This window comes from Xiphophorus maculatus, chromosome 4 (genome assembly GCF_002775205.1).
Source record: "Xiphophorus maculatus strain JP 163 A chromosome 4, X_maculatus-5.0-male, whole genome shotgun sequence".
Taxonomy (NCBI): domain Eukaryota; kingdom Metazoa; phylum Chordata; class Actinopteri; order Cyprinodontiformes; family Poeciliidae; genus Xiphophorus; species Xiphophorus maculatus.
The window spans coordinates 8,010,558-8,031,090 of NC_036446.1; the positions used below are offsets into that span (position 1 = coordinate 8,010,558).

General features: G+C 41.1%; 1 protein-coding gene across 1 annotated transcript in view; it reads right to left on the reverse strand.

Moving 5' to 3' along the window:
* The window catches only part of fto (FTO, alpha-ketoglutarate dependent dioxygenase), a 143,968-nt gene that overhangs the window by 113,275 nt on the left and 10,160 nt on the right, over positions 1–20,533 (reverse strand). Inside the window, exons 2-3 of the mRNA XM_005796113.3 lie at positions 4,861–4,938; positions 3,742–4,759 (exon numbers count right to left, since the gene is read on the reverse strand). Coding sequence (XP_005796170.2) covers positions 3,742–4,759; positions 4,861–4,938 — 1,096 coding nt within the window. The remainder of the gene's footprint in view (positions 1–3,741; positions 4,760–4,860; positions 4,939–20,533) is intronic.

Here is a 20,533-nt window from a genome sequence, read left to right on the forward strand (position 1 = left end):
TCTAATTAACTGCTTATTGTAACAGGCTTACTGGTTAACCACCTGAAATCCTGATGAAATACATTATGTTATTGTGATTGTGAAGAAAAATAATAAGTTTAGTCTGCAGTAGTTTTGAACTACAACTGTTTTTTCTCAAAGGATGCAGTGGAAAACAGTACTACTCCATGAACACGCATCAGCATGGCCATAAAATAACATTAAAAACTATATTGAGAATTAACATGATAAAAGTCTGGACTGTAGCGATTAAATCAATACCACCCAAACAATGGATATAAGATGTAAGGTCTTGTCTCCAGAACGTAAGAATCACTTAACAACCAAGCAAAGATGATACGTGTTTCTGTGGTTATAACTGGCTGTTAGCACAGGATCTTTATGCTATCATTATGCTGTGCAAGAGGAAATAGTTGGATAAAAGCCCCTGATGTTGTTTAGTGAGTGTGCGAGGGTATGTGATATTCCTGTTGCCGAACCCGTTCACTGATACCACCTCCCCCGTTTTTCCCTCACTCCCTCAGTTCTTACACAGCGTCCTAGGAAAACAAGATTTGGCTTGGCCGGCCGACACCCTTCAGCAAAATCAATACTAAAGTCTTTCTGGGCCTCTCTGCCTCGTGGCTGCCTTTTCCTTTGCTCAGCACGGATAAATAGTAACTTAATTTCCAGCCATTGTGCTCTGAGAGCCAGCTAATGACAGCACTCCCAGAAGGCCTTGGGAATGGTGCAAGCCCATCCTCTATGCCGGAAAACACTCAGTCGTGGCAGATTCCTTTGGATCGGAGTGGCCAGGAAAAAAAACACATCTCTGCAGTTCTTCTGGTCAAGGGGAAAAACAAGGTGAGGCAGCCGAGACAAACAAGAAAATTTCCCACCCTAATCTCAAAAGGTGTAACAGAAAGAGTGCATCTGCGTTCCTAACAATTACAGCAAACTGCATTGTGTCCTCTTAGGATGAGGCCTCTAAAAGCACAGCCTGGCTCTGGTAAATCTCATCTCAACTGGAACACAGTTGTGTTTCATTCTCATCAGAATATCCCCACTAAAGTTTGGAGCTGTGGGGTCATCCAGAGTTGGAACTTGGAAGGTGTCATGTTTGAAGCCAGTGTTCACAGTGTCAGAGTTGAAATGGTCCTTAACAAATTAGGAAAACAGACCTTTAGAGCAGGTGTTGCTCTATATGAAAGGTCAATGCAGCCCAGCTCAGAAATGTGTCAGGAATCAATCAGAACCGCACCTGTGTGATACTGCAATGCGCATTTGGTGTCTGTGGAGACAAAGAATGCAGCAGCAGGAACATCCCAGCTCTAAAGTTTACAAATACTGTGCCATCAGCTAAAATCGATGCTGTGCAAAAGTACTCATAACCCTTAAACTTTTTTACATTTTACCAAAAAAAACCTCATTGTATTACATAGGAATTTTAGGTGATAGGCCAAAGCAAACTAAAGCATAATTATAAAACATGAAGTGAAAATTAAATGTTTCACATTTTTTTTACAAATAAAAATCTGAAAGTGCGGTATGGATTTTGACTTATCCACTTTTACTCTGATACCTCAAATTAAAATCCAGTGGATCATCCTTCAAATGTAAGGAGCAAATTCAGTCTGAATGTATGTCATTTAAATATCAGTATAGATACATTTGCTCTGTTACCAGATTCTGAGGTTCGTAAAAGAAAATTAGTGAACAAAAAGCATCATAAAGATTAAGGGACACACAGAAGAGGTCAAGGAGAATGTTTTAAAACAACATCCCTTAGGGGAGATTTGAACATCTCACAGAGAACAATAGATGACTCCACGCTAGTCCCCACTGTGAAACGCGGTGTCAGCAGCATAGTCCTGTGGGATTTACACGACTAACAAGCTAGTCAGAGTTGATGGTTTGACGGATGGGGTTAAAACATCTGGCAGCAAAAGACTTGAGATTAGGAGTCTCACCATCTCTTAACATCCAGCCTGAGCAACAATCAAGGCATATTCACGTGTTAGAATGACACATGAATATGAAGTCCCTTAGAGAATCTGTGACCTGAAAATTGCTAATGTGACTGAGCTCAGGATATTTTGCAAAGAAAAATGTGCAAACATTTCAATGTATAGGTATGCAAATCAGAAAGAAATATTTCAGAAAAGTTAAATCTGTAAATGCAATGAAAGGTGGTTGTAAAAAGTAATAATCAAATTTATTCTGATGTTTTAAAAGCACAAAAATTACGCAGCTCTTTCTAGGACTTGACAATATCTTCAATAAAATGCGTTTTTAGCTGTGTGGTGTCCAACAGTTTGTTTTGTATCTGTTCTAAAAAGCAAAGTTCTCTGTATCCCCTTATCAAGTCAATCAGCAAACACTATTAGCTCTTGAGAGAATATGCATTCGGTAATTAGGAGACATCGTATTATCCGAATGATACAGTCTAGGAACACTTATCAAAGCAGGGCTCATTATTCCATATCAGATAATTGCACATCGATCATTTCTCGGGGAAATGATTTAGATGAGATGTAGCGCCTGCGATAAGGCCTGTTTGTTAGACTGCGCCATTGAGCCGATGTTAAGGGCTCAGATTCAAATGTCTGTGATCTCCCAACACACAGGCAGTGATAAGACTGTCAGCGGTGAACTGGTGATGACATTTGATAATGCCCTGACACTATCACAGAGATGGATCTGATGGTTGCCTCACCAGAGGCCATGTCTACAGCTGCTGCAGCGCGGCTGCAGGGCCTTTATACACAAGGTTACCTGCATCCGATCCACCACACAGCAACAGAGATAAGTGACCTAGAAGATTGTTAAACTGGAAGATAAATATCATTCTTAATGTTAAGTATTAAAGTAAAATTTATTCAGAAGCTAGATTTAGAATTAAATCTAGCCTTTTATGTCCTTTATCAATTTTAGTAGCATTACATGCACTTCAAATACAATACAGATGTATTTCAATAAATTATAATAGTATTATAAATGTGATTTATTTGAGTTATTCAAGTCAATTTTCTAAGAAATTATTACAACACAACAGACAACAGATCAAAAGTGATATTTTTAATACCCTAATGGCTGTGTAATTGTCTACACAATCATGAGGGAGACTGCTGGCTTGGCATTTATCCAGCAGGTAAGCTATAAAGTCCAATGCTGAAGAAGGCTGTTCACAGGGTGCTTTAGCAAAGCATGTTAATGTAAAGCTTAGTGGAAGGAAAAAGTGTTGTAGAAAAGGGTGCTCTAGCAAGACCTAAAAGTATTAAATTCTTTCCGTTAAGCCACTTCTGGAACTGAGACCACACAAGAAGCATCTTACTGTAGCTAAAAAGAAAAAGAACTACCCTGTTGCTAAGTAACTTTTGTATTTTTTTCCCCCAAAGTCAAGGCTTCAATGGTCTAAACTAAAAGCAGAAAGGCACAGAATTCAAGCTGCTTGAGGCCCACTGAGAAGTTCACAGCAGAGCCCGATAGTCGTTCTGCCACAGCACATGGATACAGTAACTTACAGACATATAAAGGTCAAACTTTTCTGCACTAAAAGTCATTTTTCTTTGATTTTATATTATTTTGAATGTCAAGAGAAACTAAATTTATGCATTTTATTAACCATCAAAGTAATACATCACTCTCTATGCAATTAATCTATATAAATTTAACTTTTTGAATTGAATCCATAGAAAAAAATCATTAACAATTACCTTCGATTTTACAGAGATTAATTCCTATATTTTACTTTAAACTTACCTTTGTCGTCATGACAACTATAGTTGTAAACAGCCACTGGTGAATGAGTGATCAGGTTCTCATCGTGGTGCCACCCTACCGCCATTTTCCCCATGCCGTAGTACGGTTCCTCTTTGAGGTGGCTCATTTGTGCGGGGTCCATGTAGTTCAGTAAGGTGACATTGAACTTGACTGGACCGGTGCACACCTGTGGGGGACTAGGCTGCGAACAGCCCAGCCCTCCTGCAAGTTCATCTTTATCCTGAATGTGGTAATCTGACAGGCTGTGCTTTAGCTGAGCCACAGGCTTCTCCTGAGCCTCTAGTCCCACAGGTTCAGGCTTTGTCCCAGTGAAGGCCTCCGTTGTCCAGCCGGGACATTTTCCTTCGCTGTGCTCTGAAACTCCTGCAAAACTACTTTCACTTGGTTTGACTTGGGAAGACTCACCCTCCTCAGTCTCCCACCCCGCTTCTTGTTTTGACCCAGAGCATCCTTCTTCGCTGTGCTTGGACTCAATGTCCCACTCCTCGCTGTGCTTGGACTCGGTGTCCCCCTCCTCGCTCTGTCTGGACTCCGAGTCCCCTCCTTCACTATTCTTGGAGTCGTCACTGTGTTTAGACTCTGTCTCACCCTCTTCAACTAGCTTTGCTTCCCCTTCGGCCTTCATACATTGTGAGAACTGGTCTCCCTCCTTCAGTTGAGACACATCAGAACAGAGGAATGTGTTAAGCTCCCACAATGCTTTGCAAGCGTCCCTCAAATCGGGATCACAGCAGTTTTGTCCTTTGACCTCGGCGTCCTCGCTGTGCCAGGGGATGGCAAAGAGCCGTGTGTCCAGATATCGGTAGGTGTGGCCGGGTTCACCCAGCAGCGCACGCGACACAGCGGTGAACACGTCTCGGTCGCGGACACGGACCAAATCCTTCAGCAGACAGCCCTTCTTTCTGAGGGTGAGCAGAGCCGCCTGGACCCGGCTGTGGAGCTCAGCAGGAAGCGAACACGATTTCCTCAACACCAAGCCAGAGTAGCTGGAATCCCACTGAAAATACAATGAAACAAAGGCCTTACATAATCAATATCTCTATCTGTATAAGTATTTATAACTATTTTGTCATAGTTAAAGAAGTAAGACCAACTCACCAGTTGCTGAAAACCTCGATCTGAAGGTCCCAGAAAAGGGATCTTCTTTTCTCCCAACTCCTGCAGTAGCCTACGCCTCTGTGGAAAATAGATCAGTGAAAGAAACTGACAGGTTTGTTTCCCCACATGATGATGGTTCTTAACTTGTTTGGAAGCACAGTACAAATCAGTTTTGCATCAGTAAACTGAAAGAAACAGTAAAACAATTATCCAATACAGATGAGATACCAGAAAACTATGCTGCACACGTATTGGTGTCATCTCTGGTAAGCTGCGAAATATACAGCAGAAACATATCATACTAAGAAATTTTGGCAGTGAGGGGAAGAAAAATCCAATATTAAGAAATTATTTTTTTTTCTTAGTTTGTTGTAAGAAAAAATAGAACAAAATCAGTTAATGGCACCCCCGCCAATTCCTACCAAATATGAAAAAATTAGCATTTTCTTAAATAATGCTTACTATGTCATATTTTCTCAAGATTTGTAATGAGTAATTAATTCCTATGACATGACAAGACACAGAAGGGAAAAACAAGAAAACAGGCCATTAAAGTACGGCAGATGTGAGTTTATCTTCATAACTCAGCAACACGCTACCATAATCATCATCAAGTTTTTTTTGTACAGCATATTTCAGCAGCAAGTCAGTTCAATGCAATGAACTTGGATGGACTAGATAACTTTAAGAGAAAAGCAGAACATAGTAACGTCTTGGGGTCACCAGGTCACTATGCCAACCATTAAAAGCTATCCAGATGCAATCACAAACAGAGTAATGTAGGTCAGTAAACACCACCGGTACTTTAACGAGAACTATGTGTTCTGTCAGATGATGCTAAGATTGAGCTTTTGGAACCAACTACTCCATTTGGGTCTGGCGCAAAACAAAGGACGACTATTTGGAAATACTATTATTATTATTACTTCTAAGACCCTAATAAAATGGTGAGAGAGCACCGAATCATGAACTCTTAGGAGAGCTTCTTAAATAAAATGTCTGGTGTTCTCTTTTAGAGAACTGGAGATGGCCTTAGGTCTATCTGCAGAATAATGATCCAACGCATGTGACCACATCAAGACAGAAACGGTTCAACAGGCAAGAAGAAAAAAAAAAACCTTCTTCCAGTGTTATCCCCACATCTGAATACTACAAAACCCTGCAGAGAGTGGAGAAGATGAAATTAAAGAGCACCCAGGGTTTTGGATGATCTTGAAAAAGTGTGTAAAAAAGAAGAATGTACCAAAATTCTTCTCTAACCCTGTGAAATGCTGTCAGTAAAGCAAGATTTTATAAAGTTTTGCAACTTATTTCACTTTTAAGAGTGAAATCAAATGTCTTGTTCGTTTTCCCACTGAACGCCCCCCCCCCACACACAGATTAAAAGTCTAATGTATTTTAGATTAAGTCCATAAAAACATATTTGTTTTTACACATTTTACCAGTGGGGTTAATAACTGAAAAGGGTTTTTTTCTTTGGTCTATGCCCACCGCCATACCGGACATAAACCTTTGGAGTAAAACGTGTTCAAGGGGTCTACATTCCATTCTGACCCAAAAATCAAACGGCAACCGGCACAAAATACTGCTGACCCAAATAATAATTCTCTGCCTTTCTTCTTCTCTCACAGGAGAAGGAGGAGGATACGTGTGCACAGCAGCGCTGCATCTGTGTGCATATGTAGACAATCATTCTCCACAGGTGCACACACAATCTGTGTGGTGTTCCTGCAGCAGTGAGGTGAAATGTCACCGGCACACCACTGACTTTTTACATCTTTAAAGATGAATGGCGTGCTCTTCAACAACCAAACATTTGTAACAGGTTAGGGGAAAAAAGGCAGTGTGTATATTTTAGCGACATTTACAGCATGCATCCAACATTTTGCCTTCACTAATAATGCCAAAGACCTTATGTGGCACGCTGCAGGGAATACGGGAGACAGCTGCCAAAATATTTCCTGACTTTTAAGAGTGAAATAAAATGTCTTGCTCGTAAACATTACAGTGCGGTTATAAAAAGCTGTGTGTCCCGATTTAAGGGAGAGAGGGATCAGAACCAGGGCAAACAAGGAAGGATTGAACATTAAAGACAGAAGAGGGTGAAAAAAAAAGATCCCAATAATGGAGGCCAAGGAAACGGAAGGGCATCTGGTTTAAGGCGGCTGGATGAATTTACCTTCAGGGCTGAATCCTCACCTTAGGCTAAACAACACAACACCTGCTGGAAGTTTTCTTAAAGGATGCATGAGAGCATACAGGCCTTCCAACTTATTCTGGAACAAACAAAAACAGACCTGCAGACAGTTGGAACCTAAAAAAAACAAAACAACATGCACTATTCATGACCAGGCTGCATTCAAAGGCTTTTGGAAGAAATTGACAGCCTGACACGCATTCATTGGTGTCAAAGTATAACCCATGACAGATGCTGAAGATATCAAGGTGAAACTCTGGTCTACTCTTGTATATGTGTGTGTTTGTCTACGATTACAGCCATGTGTTTGGTCAAATCCATATTTTCCCATTCGCATACTTTTTAATGTATTTATAGGTTATATACTTCTAGTCGGCTTCATCTTTTGTCGAGCAAAGAGACTCCTATAGATGCACACACACACATTCATGAGTTCTCTGAATAATGCACTGGTGGGGTTGCGAGCGTGATGCCTCAGCCTGAAACGCGCACAACCAAAGCTGTCACAAACATGTCAAATACATCGGCCTGCTACGAAATTCCACAGAAAAAAGCCAAAGACAGGAAGTTACCGGAGCCCTCTGAGGCAGATGGACTCTCACAGCATTAGAGAGCTGCTGTGTCTGTCTTCCTGTCTGCATGTCTGCTACTGATTCCAAAAGGGGGGGAAAAAGAAGTCACAAGGTGCGAAAAAAGGTCTGAGTTTCAACTCAGATCCAAGAAACAAGATTACCGATTTCTATAATACTGTAACGCGGGTGCTTCATGGGAGCAGTGCAAACCGTCTGTGCTAAGTGATATATCTGATGCTTTTTTTTTTTAATCTCTCCCTTCCTTGATAGGATTATTCCCTCAGCCGGACTGTTTATCACAGAAAAACATATTAGGTAGAATAGAACTCAATTGGTTTGCTTTGATCTTGGCCTATAAAAGATATCATACTGTGTACCATATATTTAATAATTTCATTTATTTAGCATCTGTGACACCCCAGTGGACACTTTCTTCAAAGTGATCCTCACAAAGTAGATTAATGTCCGGCGCTTAGCATCAATAGCTCGGAATAGCCAGATAACTCCACAGCTGCAGGGATAAAAACACCTTCAGTGTGACTTTTGTCTGCCTCGGAAAGGGTACTGGGATAAGAAAAACTGTGTTTGGTACAAATACTGACAGAGGACACCCACTTCCTGGTGGACTTACCATGACTTGGCTAATGCCTCGTGAAGCATGGATAAAGCAATAGTGTTTTACCCTTTCCTACTTCTCAGTGGCCTGCCTCTTTAATTTCTGTGTTTGGCAACAGGTTGCAAATTGGGCTAGTAAAGAATCAAACAAATTATATTTGCCTTAAAAATTTTTGTATGGTAAACACAACCATTTTAATGTTTACTTTGATGATCTGCTGTTAATTCTGTGTTGGTCAAATTTACTGGCACTCTTGCACTTTTTTCACCATCTTCCCAAGTGTCTTCTTTCTGTCCCCCATTTACAGGTATGACATCTTTAGAGATGGCTTTGCAATGGCCTGCTGTGTTTAAACTGCAAGTTACTGATATTTGTCAGACACCAGTTTCAGAAGTGCTCACTTAGTTCAAAAGTAATGGTGGATCATCGAGTTTGACTAGTTGGCTGTAAAATGTCAAATTCAGAAAGACAGGCTGCCTGTGAGCATCAAAGTAGCTTCCTCCTCGCTCTATTTGGCAACAGGTCGAAGAATGTAGGACACTCATGTGAAGCAACACGGAGCGCAGATGAGCAGGGTGTGCCTCGTCTGTCAGATGTTTTGTGTTTGTATGCGTGATAGACACAACGTCTATAGAAGACTTGTATTAAACTTTAAAATAACAAAAAACCTGAAGAAAACATGCACGCAAAAAAACAGAATGCAGTTCGATCAAATGCCAAATGCTCTTCAGGTAATGGAAGTCATTTCATCTCCACAAAGATCTGCCGTCTCAATTCGTCTGCAAACTGAAAAAAGCCTTGACCTTTTTCACATTTTGTCCATTCAATTAAATGTATTTTAGGGGAGGCGCTGTAAAACATGTGGGGTTCATTGTGAACCCCATTATAGGTGTAGGCATAGTTTACATCTGCAGGGAATGTTTTATACAAGTCATCCCATTCAAACAACACATATATTTATACCTTTTTATAAACATAAAAATATGAAGGGGGTAAAGTGAATTTCCATTTAGCTCTCTATACATCAATGAACAAATCCAGTAATACTAACTGCCGTCTTAAGTCACTTAATTAGTAAATAGAAATAACCTGTATGTAATGCATACAGAATAAATACAACACAAGCAAACAAAGTGCTTCAGGAGTAGCACTAGTCAATAAATTGTTTGCAAACAAAAAGAGAATGCCACAACAGCAAATCTACCAAGATATCACTGTACACCTTAAACCAGGGGTGACCAAAGTCGGTCCTCAAGGGCCGGCATCCTGCATGTTTTAGTTCTCTCCCTGGTGGCAGTAACAACCTTTTCAGCATGTCAATGTTCTTCTTAGACCTTCTAATGAGCCATCATTTGATCCAGGTGCAATAAACCTGGGAGAGAACTAAAACATGCAGGATGCCGACCCTCAAGGACCGACTTTGGACACCACTGCCGTAAACTGACATACTGTATTAGGCAAAGTGCGGATTAATCAGAGAATATTTTAACAGAACTAGTAATGGTGCAGTCGATTGTGGTGGAGTCTGACCTAAACGTGCAGTTATAGATATAATCAAATGACTTTTATCAAGACATATTCTTGTAGAAAATTGACCCAATCAAAATAGTCTTTGACAGGACTTAAAAACAAACACCTACAGATAGTCTCCATCCAATCTGACTGAGGTAGTTTGTAAAAATATTATGTTGACATTTCTAAATAGATATACAAAGCTGGTAGAGACATAGTCCAAAATATCTGCAGCTATAATTGCAACGAAAGGTGATTCTACAAAGTATTCTGAAAGGAAGGCTGAATGCAAATGCAAAGAACACTGTTAGAAAAATAATACATAATTTTCCACCCAACTAACATTTAGACAATATTTTTTGTAGTTTAAATACGTTATAAAGTGTTTAAGCAGTACAAAAACATTTGCAAGACTTGACCAAACTTTTAAAATGTATTCTTTTAATGTGTGCCATTAAAACCAACCAGGAAGGACTAACAGAATGAAAATGGCGACCCAGTTTGATGGCTAACAGGGCAGAGTGGTAAATGGATAACTGGAATGTGTGGGAGCTGACCTCAGCATGGGGGTGTTGGTAATGTGTAACCCCTTGACTTTATACCTCTGTTCACAGAGCAGAAACTGAATTTAAATTGGAACTGTGACAGCCAAAGGTCAGTCAGCAGGATGTTGCTGGAAATGTCTTTAAAAAGTTTGTTTTCAGCAACTTCCTTGTTAAAATGTAAATTTTGGGAGACAATGTGTTTTGTCTTGCAATACATTTACAGATTCTATTCAGCGTGTAGGCCTAGTTTACATCTGCAGGGAATGTTTTATGCAAGTCACCCCATTCAAACTTGCACAAGCAAAATATGTCAAATGTTATGCACAGCTTATCATTCAACTTTTCTCAGAAACACAACAGGTAATGTATACAAGACTTCAGGTTATGCTGAACTCATGAGATTCAGTGACCGTTTTGTATATCTGATGCCAATTTCTGATTAGCAACAAGCAAGGGAAAAAGATTAATATCCCAAGAAATAAGAGTAGGTCTGCCATTAAGCACTGCATACTTTTTCAAATCAGACATCATTCTGTATATATTGACAGACATGTTCAGCATGTGTTCAGAGGAGGGTGCCCAGGTGGCCCGAGTGATCGAGTGATGACAAATGGTAGACAGGCGGGCTCCAGTCTGCTAATTGTTGTTGGAGGCTGAACGCTGCGTCGTTGATTTCGCCTCGCGACAGGGCGGCAGGAGACGTGATCATTAATATCAGACCACTTCCATCCATCTACCGGAACAAGAGGCCGGTAGTTTTAAAAGGCGACGCTGGGCAGACCTTTCACGTCCTGTTTATAACACTGATCTGAACACATTACCAGAGTGGTGGGGGGCCACTGCCGGCCATTAATTAGGTGTGCACACATGCCCACACAATGTGACCACACTTCACATCCGTCTACCAGTCACACCTGCAGGACAACGTATTCTACCACACACAAGTAGAAATATGGACGCCTTACGAGCTTATGGGTCATACATCAAAATGTGAAGGGAACTTCTATTGAAACACCTGCAAAAAGCTGCACCAGACAGTTCTGATCCAGAAGGCCCCTCCTCTGTTATTCTTGAGATGGTAAATTAAGAAATGGAAAAGTGTAAACAACAAATTATATGTGATATCATTTATTTTGAGGAAATAAAAATTATTTATTTGACAAAACAAAACAGTTGAACTAAACACTGTTTAATTTTTACAACTAAAACAGAAATAAATTATATAATTTAATGTATTTTTAGAGATAAATAACATTAATTTAAGCACATTTTAAACCAACTGGGTTTCATATTGCTGGTTCACTTCTTATTTTGATTTGCAGATTATTTTTTGTCTCAGTCATGCCCAATGAATATATATTAAATGCAATAAAAATGTGTTTAATCTAATTTGCATTGTTTTTTTTATACAGAAAATCAAGTTTCCTGGTATACTTAACTGGAAAATCGTCCAAATGACTATTGTAGAAAAGCTGAAATACTGTTTATACTAAGTACCTACTGTGTCTGCTCTTTGTGTGCTACCATACGTCTTGTCCTATTCATCTTTATGTTTGCTTTCCATTTTTTTACTTGGGCTACTACTAATTCTGACAGCTGGAGAGAGCGTGGTGAGAAGGAAGGAAGCGTCAGGCCTCATCTGTCTTTTTGGACTTCCCATTGTTTTCGATGCACCTGCCAGACTTACAGAAAGACCCAGGTTTCCAGATCAATCATTCAAAAGTATTTACAAATGCACAAAGCCAGACTCAGACAGGTTGGCACATGGCCACTCGCTTTAAGTGCTTTTCAATGTGTCTGCGGTGTCAACATCTATTTCACACTTATCTACACCTCAAAGGGGGGAAAAAGATGCTTCTCTGACCTTTAGCAAGTGTCAAATCTGGAGAGAAGAATAGAAGGAAAGAAGAGGAAGAAAATAAAGGGATTTAAAAGATCTGTTGATGTACGGCATACCCAACTTTTTTTTATTTATCCGGGAAAGATTGACTGAGCATGTACTTTATCAGAAACATACGCACTTCCTCAAAGTATTTCACACGAAGAAAGCTGCACTACATCTAAAGAGTTCCTGTGAACAATAAAACAACCCTTATCCTTCCATATGACTCATGCTGGGAGAAAACATTTTTTGAAGGGCTTATTTAGTTTTCTAGCCTCTCCAGGATTCAATCCAGTAGCATTCCTATTCAAAGAGACAAAATGTGAATGAACCGTTTGGCTAGGACTGCTAATACCCATTTTGCCCTAATTGTTAGTTTGCGGCCAGGACATAATGTTTCCATTAAGATTATGTCGATCGAGAAAAGCTTTTTAGTTTTCACCTTCAAATTACAACTCAAATTACAACTTGCTTGAGGTCAGCTGTTTTCCACCTGGAAAGGCCCGTTTTAATGCAGATACAGTCCCTTGATATTCCGGCTGGGTCCAGTTCAGTGAGGGTGAGGAGTGAGAGGATGGAGGGAGAAAAGAGAGGAGAGGCAGAAGACCGTTTGATTGAAAGACTGTGATTAGCAGTTTTCAGCGGAGCACCAGGGCCACTGAGTTGTTCTAACAAGGTTGTCGCGTCTCGAGGTGCAGTCAAGGAGAAGTCAGTGCTTTAGAGAGCTCCCTTGATTTCTCCATTTCCCCCTCTCTCTTTCACTCTCGCCATCCAGCCACACTTTCCTTGCCCCTCCAAAAAAAAATCAATATGGCTGTGCAAAGTGCAGCCTGGCCCATGGGGAGGGTGAGCTAACTGTAGGGGCTAGATGTTGGGCTTACAACGAGGACAAGAAGCGTCCTCGAGGCCAGTCCCACAGGCAGTGTCAAGGACAGACCAGAGGTCCACAGGACCAAGGCCACCAGACTACCCTTCCTCTCTGCGTCTTGCCTACTTTTAAACTCAGTGTTTCTCTGTTACCTTTGCTAGGCATGGCTCAGCGAGGCAGAAGTGATCAATAACCAGGTGGAGCGTTTAAAATCCTCTGCTCGAGAGGCTGGCGCTACACTCCTCAGAGTCCATCAGACCTGCACATCACTCAGGGTGGTGACTGGGTGTGCAGCAGTCAGACTTGGTCATTGTAAGGTTTGTGATTTGTGACAGTAAACAATTCAATAGCACTTAGCGATACACAGTGTCTGAGGGGTGTAAGGCCAGACTCTTCACACTCACTGCCATTGTCTCAACATGTCACAGATCACTGGGATTCAGGCAGGTCAAGCAGCTATATAGGCTGAAACATCTCAGTATTGTATCTTACTCCAAGGCAGCTCTGAAGGTGTTACTACAGCTGCACGCTGCCGGTAACAGAACAGAAACGTCTGAAAACATGTGCTATCATTGTCAACAGCAGTGCTTCTCATTTCCATACAGTAGGCTTGACGACGAAGGAGCTTGTACATAATGTGGATGAAATGCGCAAGGAGGATTTCAGTCCTGCCGCATGTCTCCAAGAATGAGTGACTGATCACAGTAAAAGTGGCTTGTGCCTCTAATCCGGTACCACTGTTAGACAGAGCAAAGACCCGGCTCTGCGTACCGCCGCATGCGCTGATCAAACCCATCTTGTGACAAGCAACCATTTCAGATGACGGTGATTTCTCAGCTCTGTGTCCTTTCTGCTCCGTATTAGATCATCTTCTGACACTACCGAGTCTGGCATTTCAGCTGGGATAAAGAATGATGCTCAATCCAACCCAAAATGGTTGGGAGTCAAGGGTAAACAAGGGGCTAAGACATGGGAGCTATGCATAATTGGCTAGCAGCTGTGACCATTATCATGTCGTTTATTATCAATTTATGCTAACCTTTAGATTTGTTACAGTGTGTTGTTTGATGAAACAATTTAAAGATAAAAATGAGTCATTTTAGAACGAAACAATATCAGTGAAGCTCACAAATACCAAAGAAAGCCGACAATCTGTTTCAGTTTTCCAAGAACAGGCCTACATATACCATTAACCTTTTTGAAAATTTACTGCTATGTTTTTTCCAAAACAAGTTGGATCATCTCTTGAATTATCTGCTGCCCTATTTATGGAATCACATTTTGCATTGGGTCTTATTACAAAGCAAGTGCAATGGTCCAAGTTTTAATCCTAAACCACTAGAAAAACATATGGCTCAAAACAGATGTGGACTGCACATCTAGGACAGGTCTAATCCCATCTCATGTAGTCTTTGACCCAGATAAACTGGCATTATGATGCGACTGCAGATTAATATCAAATTAAGGGTTGAATATCATATGTGTCTGTTTACGCAACACCCAGATTATCTTCTTGGAATCCAGCAATAGATAAGTTTATTGTAATGGCATTAGTAAAATCCAGAACTGTAGCAGATGGTACTTGTCTTGCTTGAAGAGCTGCCTCTTCTCCATATTTATTTTTCTTTCACTCATTCTGTACAAAGGCAAATATTCTACTAGGAACTGAACACCTTAATCCTTTTCACTCTTCACAGTAGCCAGAATGGTGACTGATTAACATTCTGGAGGTCTAGAACCCAGTCATTTGAAAATGTAATTGCAGATGTCACACTGCATGCATGCATTTAGTTTGGGAGTTAATATTAAAGCTCAGAAACATGTCACAAGTCAGGAGGGACGTGGGCAAGCTGGGCCAGAGCCAAGTCACTAAAGCTCACGTTTGCACTGTGTGAAGGAGTTGCAAGATGTTGCTACTACTTGCTGGGCACCATAGTTACTGTTCACTTCTGCTAATTATTACAGCCAATCCGAGGGGTTAACGGGGCGGAGCCTGGCCAGACCATGTTACGCGGCATTTAACAGCTGGCTGGAATGGAGGTGAATGCATTACACGCTGCCCCTCATCCAATAAAAATAAAACATCCTGACATCTAAGGTGTACTTAGCATAGAGGAGAGGGAGGAAGTGAAGATGGCAACAAAGAGGCAAAAAGAAGAGGAAGTTGAAATGAAAAGGGGGTGTTTGGAGGGGGGCACACCTGATAAAGTGATGTCCAAGTGCCACCTAGTGACAACTCTCTGGCTTTTCTGATCTATCAGGCAGAACAGAGTAAAGGGTGAGGCTAAACGATTCAGTATTACAAATGCATGTAAATAAATTATCAGTTGTATTAAATTTGTAGTATAAATTTAACCCAATAAAAAAAAACAATAGTAAAACTTAATGGCAAAAAGTGCTGTATAAATGCAGACTAATATAAAGGTTGACCATAAGTTGCACAAGCAACAGGTACCGTTTCAGTATTGTGAAGCAAAAGCCTTTTAAGTTTGTTAGAGGTTCACAAGGCGCGGACTGTAGCTGAACTCAGTACTTGAAAATCCTTCATATACATACAGGAAATGAGCTTAAACTCCTGAACTACAGATGAACTAAAAAGAAAATCAATTTGTCTACTGCTAAGTGGTCCAAAGTTCTCTTTCAGATGAAAGTAAGTTTTTGCATCTCATTCGGAAATCAAGGTAACAGAGTCTGAGGGAAGATCGGAGAGGCAACAAAATCCAAGGTTTTTGTGTTCAGCATAAAGTTTTCAAAGTCTTTTTTTTTTTCCGGTGTGGGGGGGGAGGTTCCGAGCCATGTCTGCTGATGTTGCTCCACTGTGGTTAAAGTCAATATAGCGATCTACCAGGACATACCGACAAGCTTTGTGGATATATGCTGAGTTCATTCTCTCACCAGGATTTGTCTGTCACCCATTCTGACAAAGATATGGCAACCTGGTTTAATTACCATGATATTACTGTGGTTGAATGGCCCAAAATCTGCTATGGAGAAAGACACTAGACTGAACATTGCAGATTAACTGAAGGCCCAAAGGGTTCCTTAGACTCTCAGCAGTACCACACTACCTCCGTACAATGACACACTGAAAAGCTGAGAGCTAACATAAGGTATTGAGTGCATTTACTGTACAGTACATGGAAATTTGTTTAGTAGGTTGACACTGGTTTTAAAATTCCTGCTTTCACTGATGTTATGTATTACTCTACATTTTGAAAACCTACATTTGTCTTTTTAAAGCTATATGGTGTGATCATCAAATATATCATTGCTTTTTGAAAAAAACATTTTTCAGTAATTTGTTATTTAATGAGATGCCTATATACAAGAAAACTATCCACTCCAAAGAAAAGCATATGTCACTCAAGTCTCAATTAAACAGTCAACATAATGTATAGATTTATTTATAATTAAAATGGTTAGCTTAATTATATCCAATCCAAAGAGTCAATCAAGCAAGCAATCAGTCACCTACGTTGAGGTGACCATGTTGTATGAGCAGTGAAGTTGTCTAAGTGAGCCGGTAACACTGCAATGGTAGGCCAGCGGCCCCAAGCTCCTAGGTCCCCTTCCCTCATTAGCCCAGGTATAAATCACACTCTGCTGGTACCCAGAGGTGAGAGGGATGGGAGTGGAGGTGAGCTTGAAATAATGCTTATGTCACGGCAGGTCAGCCCTCCATTATGGCCGTTTCAAAAACTATTAATCTTGCTTGTAGTCAGTGGCCTAGAAATAATTACTTCATCTAACCCATGTAATACAGCATGACCAGCAGTCGAGCTTGGTCAATTTGAGGCTGGGGAGGCAGAGTGGAGGCTGAGATAGGGGGTAGAGTCACAAATTATCAGGGTCCTGTCTTCTGCTGCCGGGTGACTGATGTCCTGCTCGCTTCTGCTGTGGCCTTTTACATTCTTAACACTGATTTAGATAGATACATGCACGTTCTGAAAGGCAGATCATGTACGAGCACAAACGCAGTGTGTATGCGCATTAATGCATGACTGAATATACACAGACTGAACCAGGAACATGAAATTTGTATAATTTAAACACCGAGATCTTTACAACATTGCATTCAACTTTGAAAAAAAGTAATTTTCAATTTTCTCTTTAAAAGGTCCAAGTAAATTTGTCACCATATATTATAGTTTCAAAGCTAGGTAAAATTCAAACCGAAACATCACAAAGTCTGACAACAATTAGATCATTTTGGCTCAATACACAAGTAACTGTGAAGTAAAGCCATCACATTACACTTCAGGATTTCCTGGTACCACAACTTCCGGTGCAATCACCTGCCAGGATGGCAGAGGACTAATCCACCCCCACATCTCCAACATCCCAAAAGACATAGACACAATGAAGACGATCGTCGGAGAAACCCACGCTGACAGCAAACAGACGAACTTGTGAAAACTCTGCCTCCGTAAACGTCACAGGAAGTAAGTATAGAGCGACATAAATAAATGCAGCCCTATAGTGCCTGTCACAGCTGGTGTTGCAGGTGCAAATTTAATTAGTCAAGGTGAAGTCTCCCTTGTTGTCTGGAAAAAGATGGAGGGGGTGTCCTCGCCATGCACAACTGTAAACATGCGCTATATCCTAATCAGGTGTCACCGTAACGTTTGATCAGCCGGCGAAAACTTGTCACGAATCCCCAGCAGAGAGTGGGCCGACGGGTAGAACAAAGAAAAAGAGCTGTCATAAAAGAGCGGGGTGGCAGCGGTGATGGCAGTGGCGGTGGATGAAGAGACTTTGCCCATTAGCAGTCTGTCGGCTGTCTCTCTCCTACTCCCCTTAACGTCTCTCCGCCTCTGGTTTCCCTTCGTTCTCCATGTAGCTACCATCAGCATACACCTTCCTTATAGTGTCCCGCCGCAGCTCTGTGCCTGAGAACCTAAACCGCAGCTGTCACACAGATACTTCACAACCGCCAACTAAAGCTTGCAAAGGCAAAACCCCAAAGTAGCACGCTACTATTGTTTACCTTCCGAACAACCATGAGTGTACAGAGATACAAGCTGAGCTCGTTTTGTTTTCATCAAGCACCATTCCAGGTGAATGGGTCCCCCTGAAAAGCCTGGGGAAGTAGAGGCGTGCATGCTGTGCTCCATCCGCCCAATGCCTTCAGGCTGCACTGAGGCGGTGGAGGAACACATTTTATACTGTTTACCTTTCAGTTTGGATGATATTGAATGCATTAGCTGATTGAACCCTATGAGAAACACAGGCGAGTGACAAAGCCCAATCGTCTTTGCGACTAGCGTGGTAACTGAGATTACAGTCTAACAAAGAGCAGACAGGAGGAAAAAATATTTAAAACCCAAATAGTGATACATAAATTAATTAAAGGACAAAAAAACAAGTGGAGAATTAAAGTTAGAACATCTGTCAGCGACTTAGCTTCCCAACGTAATACCAGTGTTAGAACATTTATACCCTTGAAGTTAATGATCCCCTCTTTAATTGACAGTCAAGAAAAGCTGGCTGCGGCAGCATCCTGCCAAGACACCGATAAGGCCCCCCCTACCCTCCTCCCAAAAGTAAAATAAAAAAATAAAACAGTTTAAAGAACCTTGGCACTAATCCCCATTGTCATCCCAGTGCAGCAGAAGGACTTACAAACACAGATAACTCTGCTCAAGCTGTCTATTTCTTAGGAGTTACGGGGACAGGCGAGTCGGCGCACGCCTCAAATCAGTCACTCAGATTACCCCAATCCCTCTGCGCTGTCAGTCAGCTGAGACACTAGCCTGTCATCACATTTACATGAGTCCATCTCATAAGTGACAATGCCCCGTGTATATGACAATAGCTGCGACGAAGGGGTCCACTCGCTCGCCGATAGCACCTCAACAGTGTGGCAGACAGGCTGTTGTTGGATTAAGCTCACAGCATGCCTGGCACTCCTGTCTTCACTGACACTCAAACAACAAGTTAAGGGGTCTTAACCATTTGGGGGTTTTTTGGTTTTGTTTTTTTCCCCTATGGTGGGAAGAATGTAGGAGAAGTATGTCACATGAAAGACGCATACAAACCTGCAATGGCAAACACAAATGCAGATCACACACACTGGGGGAAAAAAAACTTCAAAAAGCTTGGAAGTTTAGAATAGGTATAAGAAAGCCAGAAGCTTAGGGTGTATTTCTCTATAACTGGCCTCGAGAATGACTTTAATCCACACGATGAAGCACAAGAACTACAACAGAAATCAACACATTAACTTTTCATAACAGAAAACAATGAAAAATATTTTGCTTCAATAAACACAGTTAAGATGGGGTGTATACAGACCAGTTATTAGGTGCCCCCTGTCAGCTGTAAATCTGATCCATTTCTTGTCAAAACTGCCTGAACTGTTAAAACTAATAGGAAATATTCAACAAGCTTTCCGAAACATTCCTCAAAGATATTGACTACAGATAAAATTGTAGTATAAAACAAACATCCTTTCATCAGTTCACTGTTCATGCCCGCTTAATCTTGATGGGTTATTTATGGAGGGATGAAGCCCATCTCCAGTGAAACCCCAAATTATGATTTACTGTCTGAATGACCCTCATTTGATTAGGTATCTTTTTTAGATTTCTTTTTTTTTTTGTGCATTCAAGGATGTTTTTTTAGATTTTGGTTGTAACAAGTGTTAATTGTCTCTGACTAGCTATTTTCTCCCTTTCCGGTGAGAATCCAAGAGATTGTTATTTTTGAAAATCCAAATAGATCAGCAGTTTTTAAAATATTCCAACCAGCCCGTCTGGTACTAGCAATCATGCCATGTTCAGTCACTTGCCATGCCAAGTTTCTTCCCCATTTTCATGCTTTGTTTGAACTTCATCAAGTCATCTTCTACAGATCTCTAAATGCATTGAGCTGCTACCAGGTGATTGGCTCCAGTTAGTGTTAAGCAGCAGCTGAACAGGTGTGTCATATAAAGAAGGTGGTAAGTGTGCATCCACGATAAAAGTCAAACTTTGGTGTCACTTTTTCCAGCAGATATTTGCACTTTTAAATGACTACGTGGTACATCGGGGCACCTGAGAGCTCACAAACTCCTGACTAGTTTTTATGCTTCTGTGGCTCACTCCACTTCAAACAGTCTTGAAACAAATGACAGTGGATGCCCTCTACACAGCAAGGCCAGGGCAAGCATGACACAAGGGTTGACAAGTGAACCCTCAAACTCCATAACCCTTACGCCGCTATGGCATTCATACACACACACGCAATGAAACACACACACACAACCAAGCAGTCCAAAAACAGACCTGACATGACCGCTCCGCAGCCCTGCCTAACCCCTGCTTGTGTTTTTTCTCTCTTCATCTCACAGGAGACAGCCCTCAATTCAGGATCTTTTTAGCCAGGCAAGTGGATGTGACCTGCTGCCCCCCAGACAGGCTCATCTGAATAAACAGTGCTGAAGAAACAGGCAGAGGAGGGAAAATCTGCCTACATTATGATAGGAAGAGAGGGGATGGGAA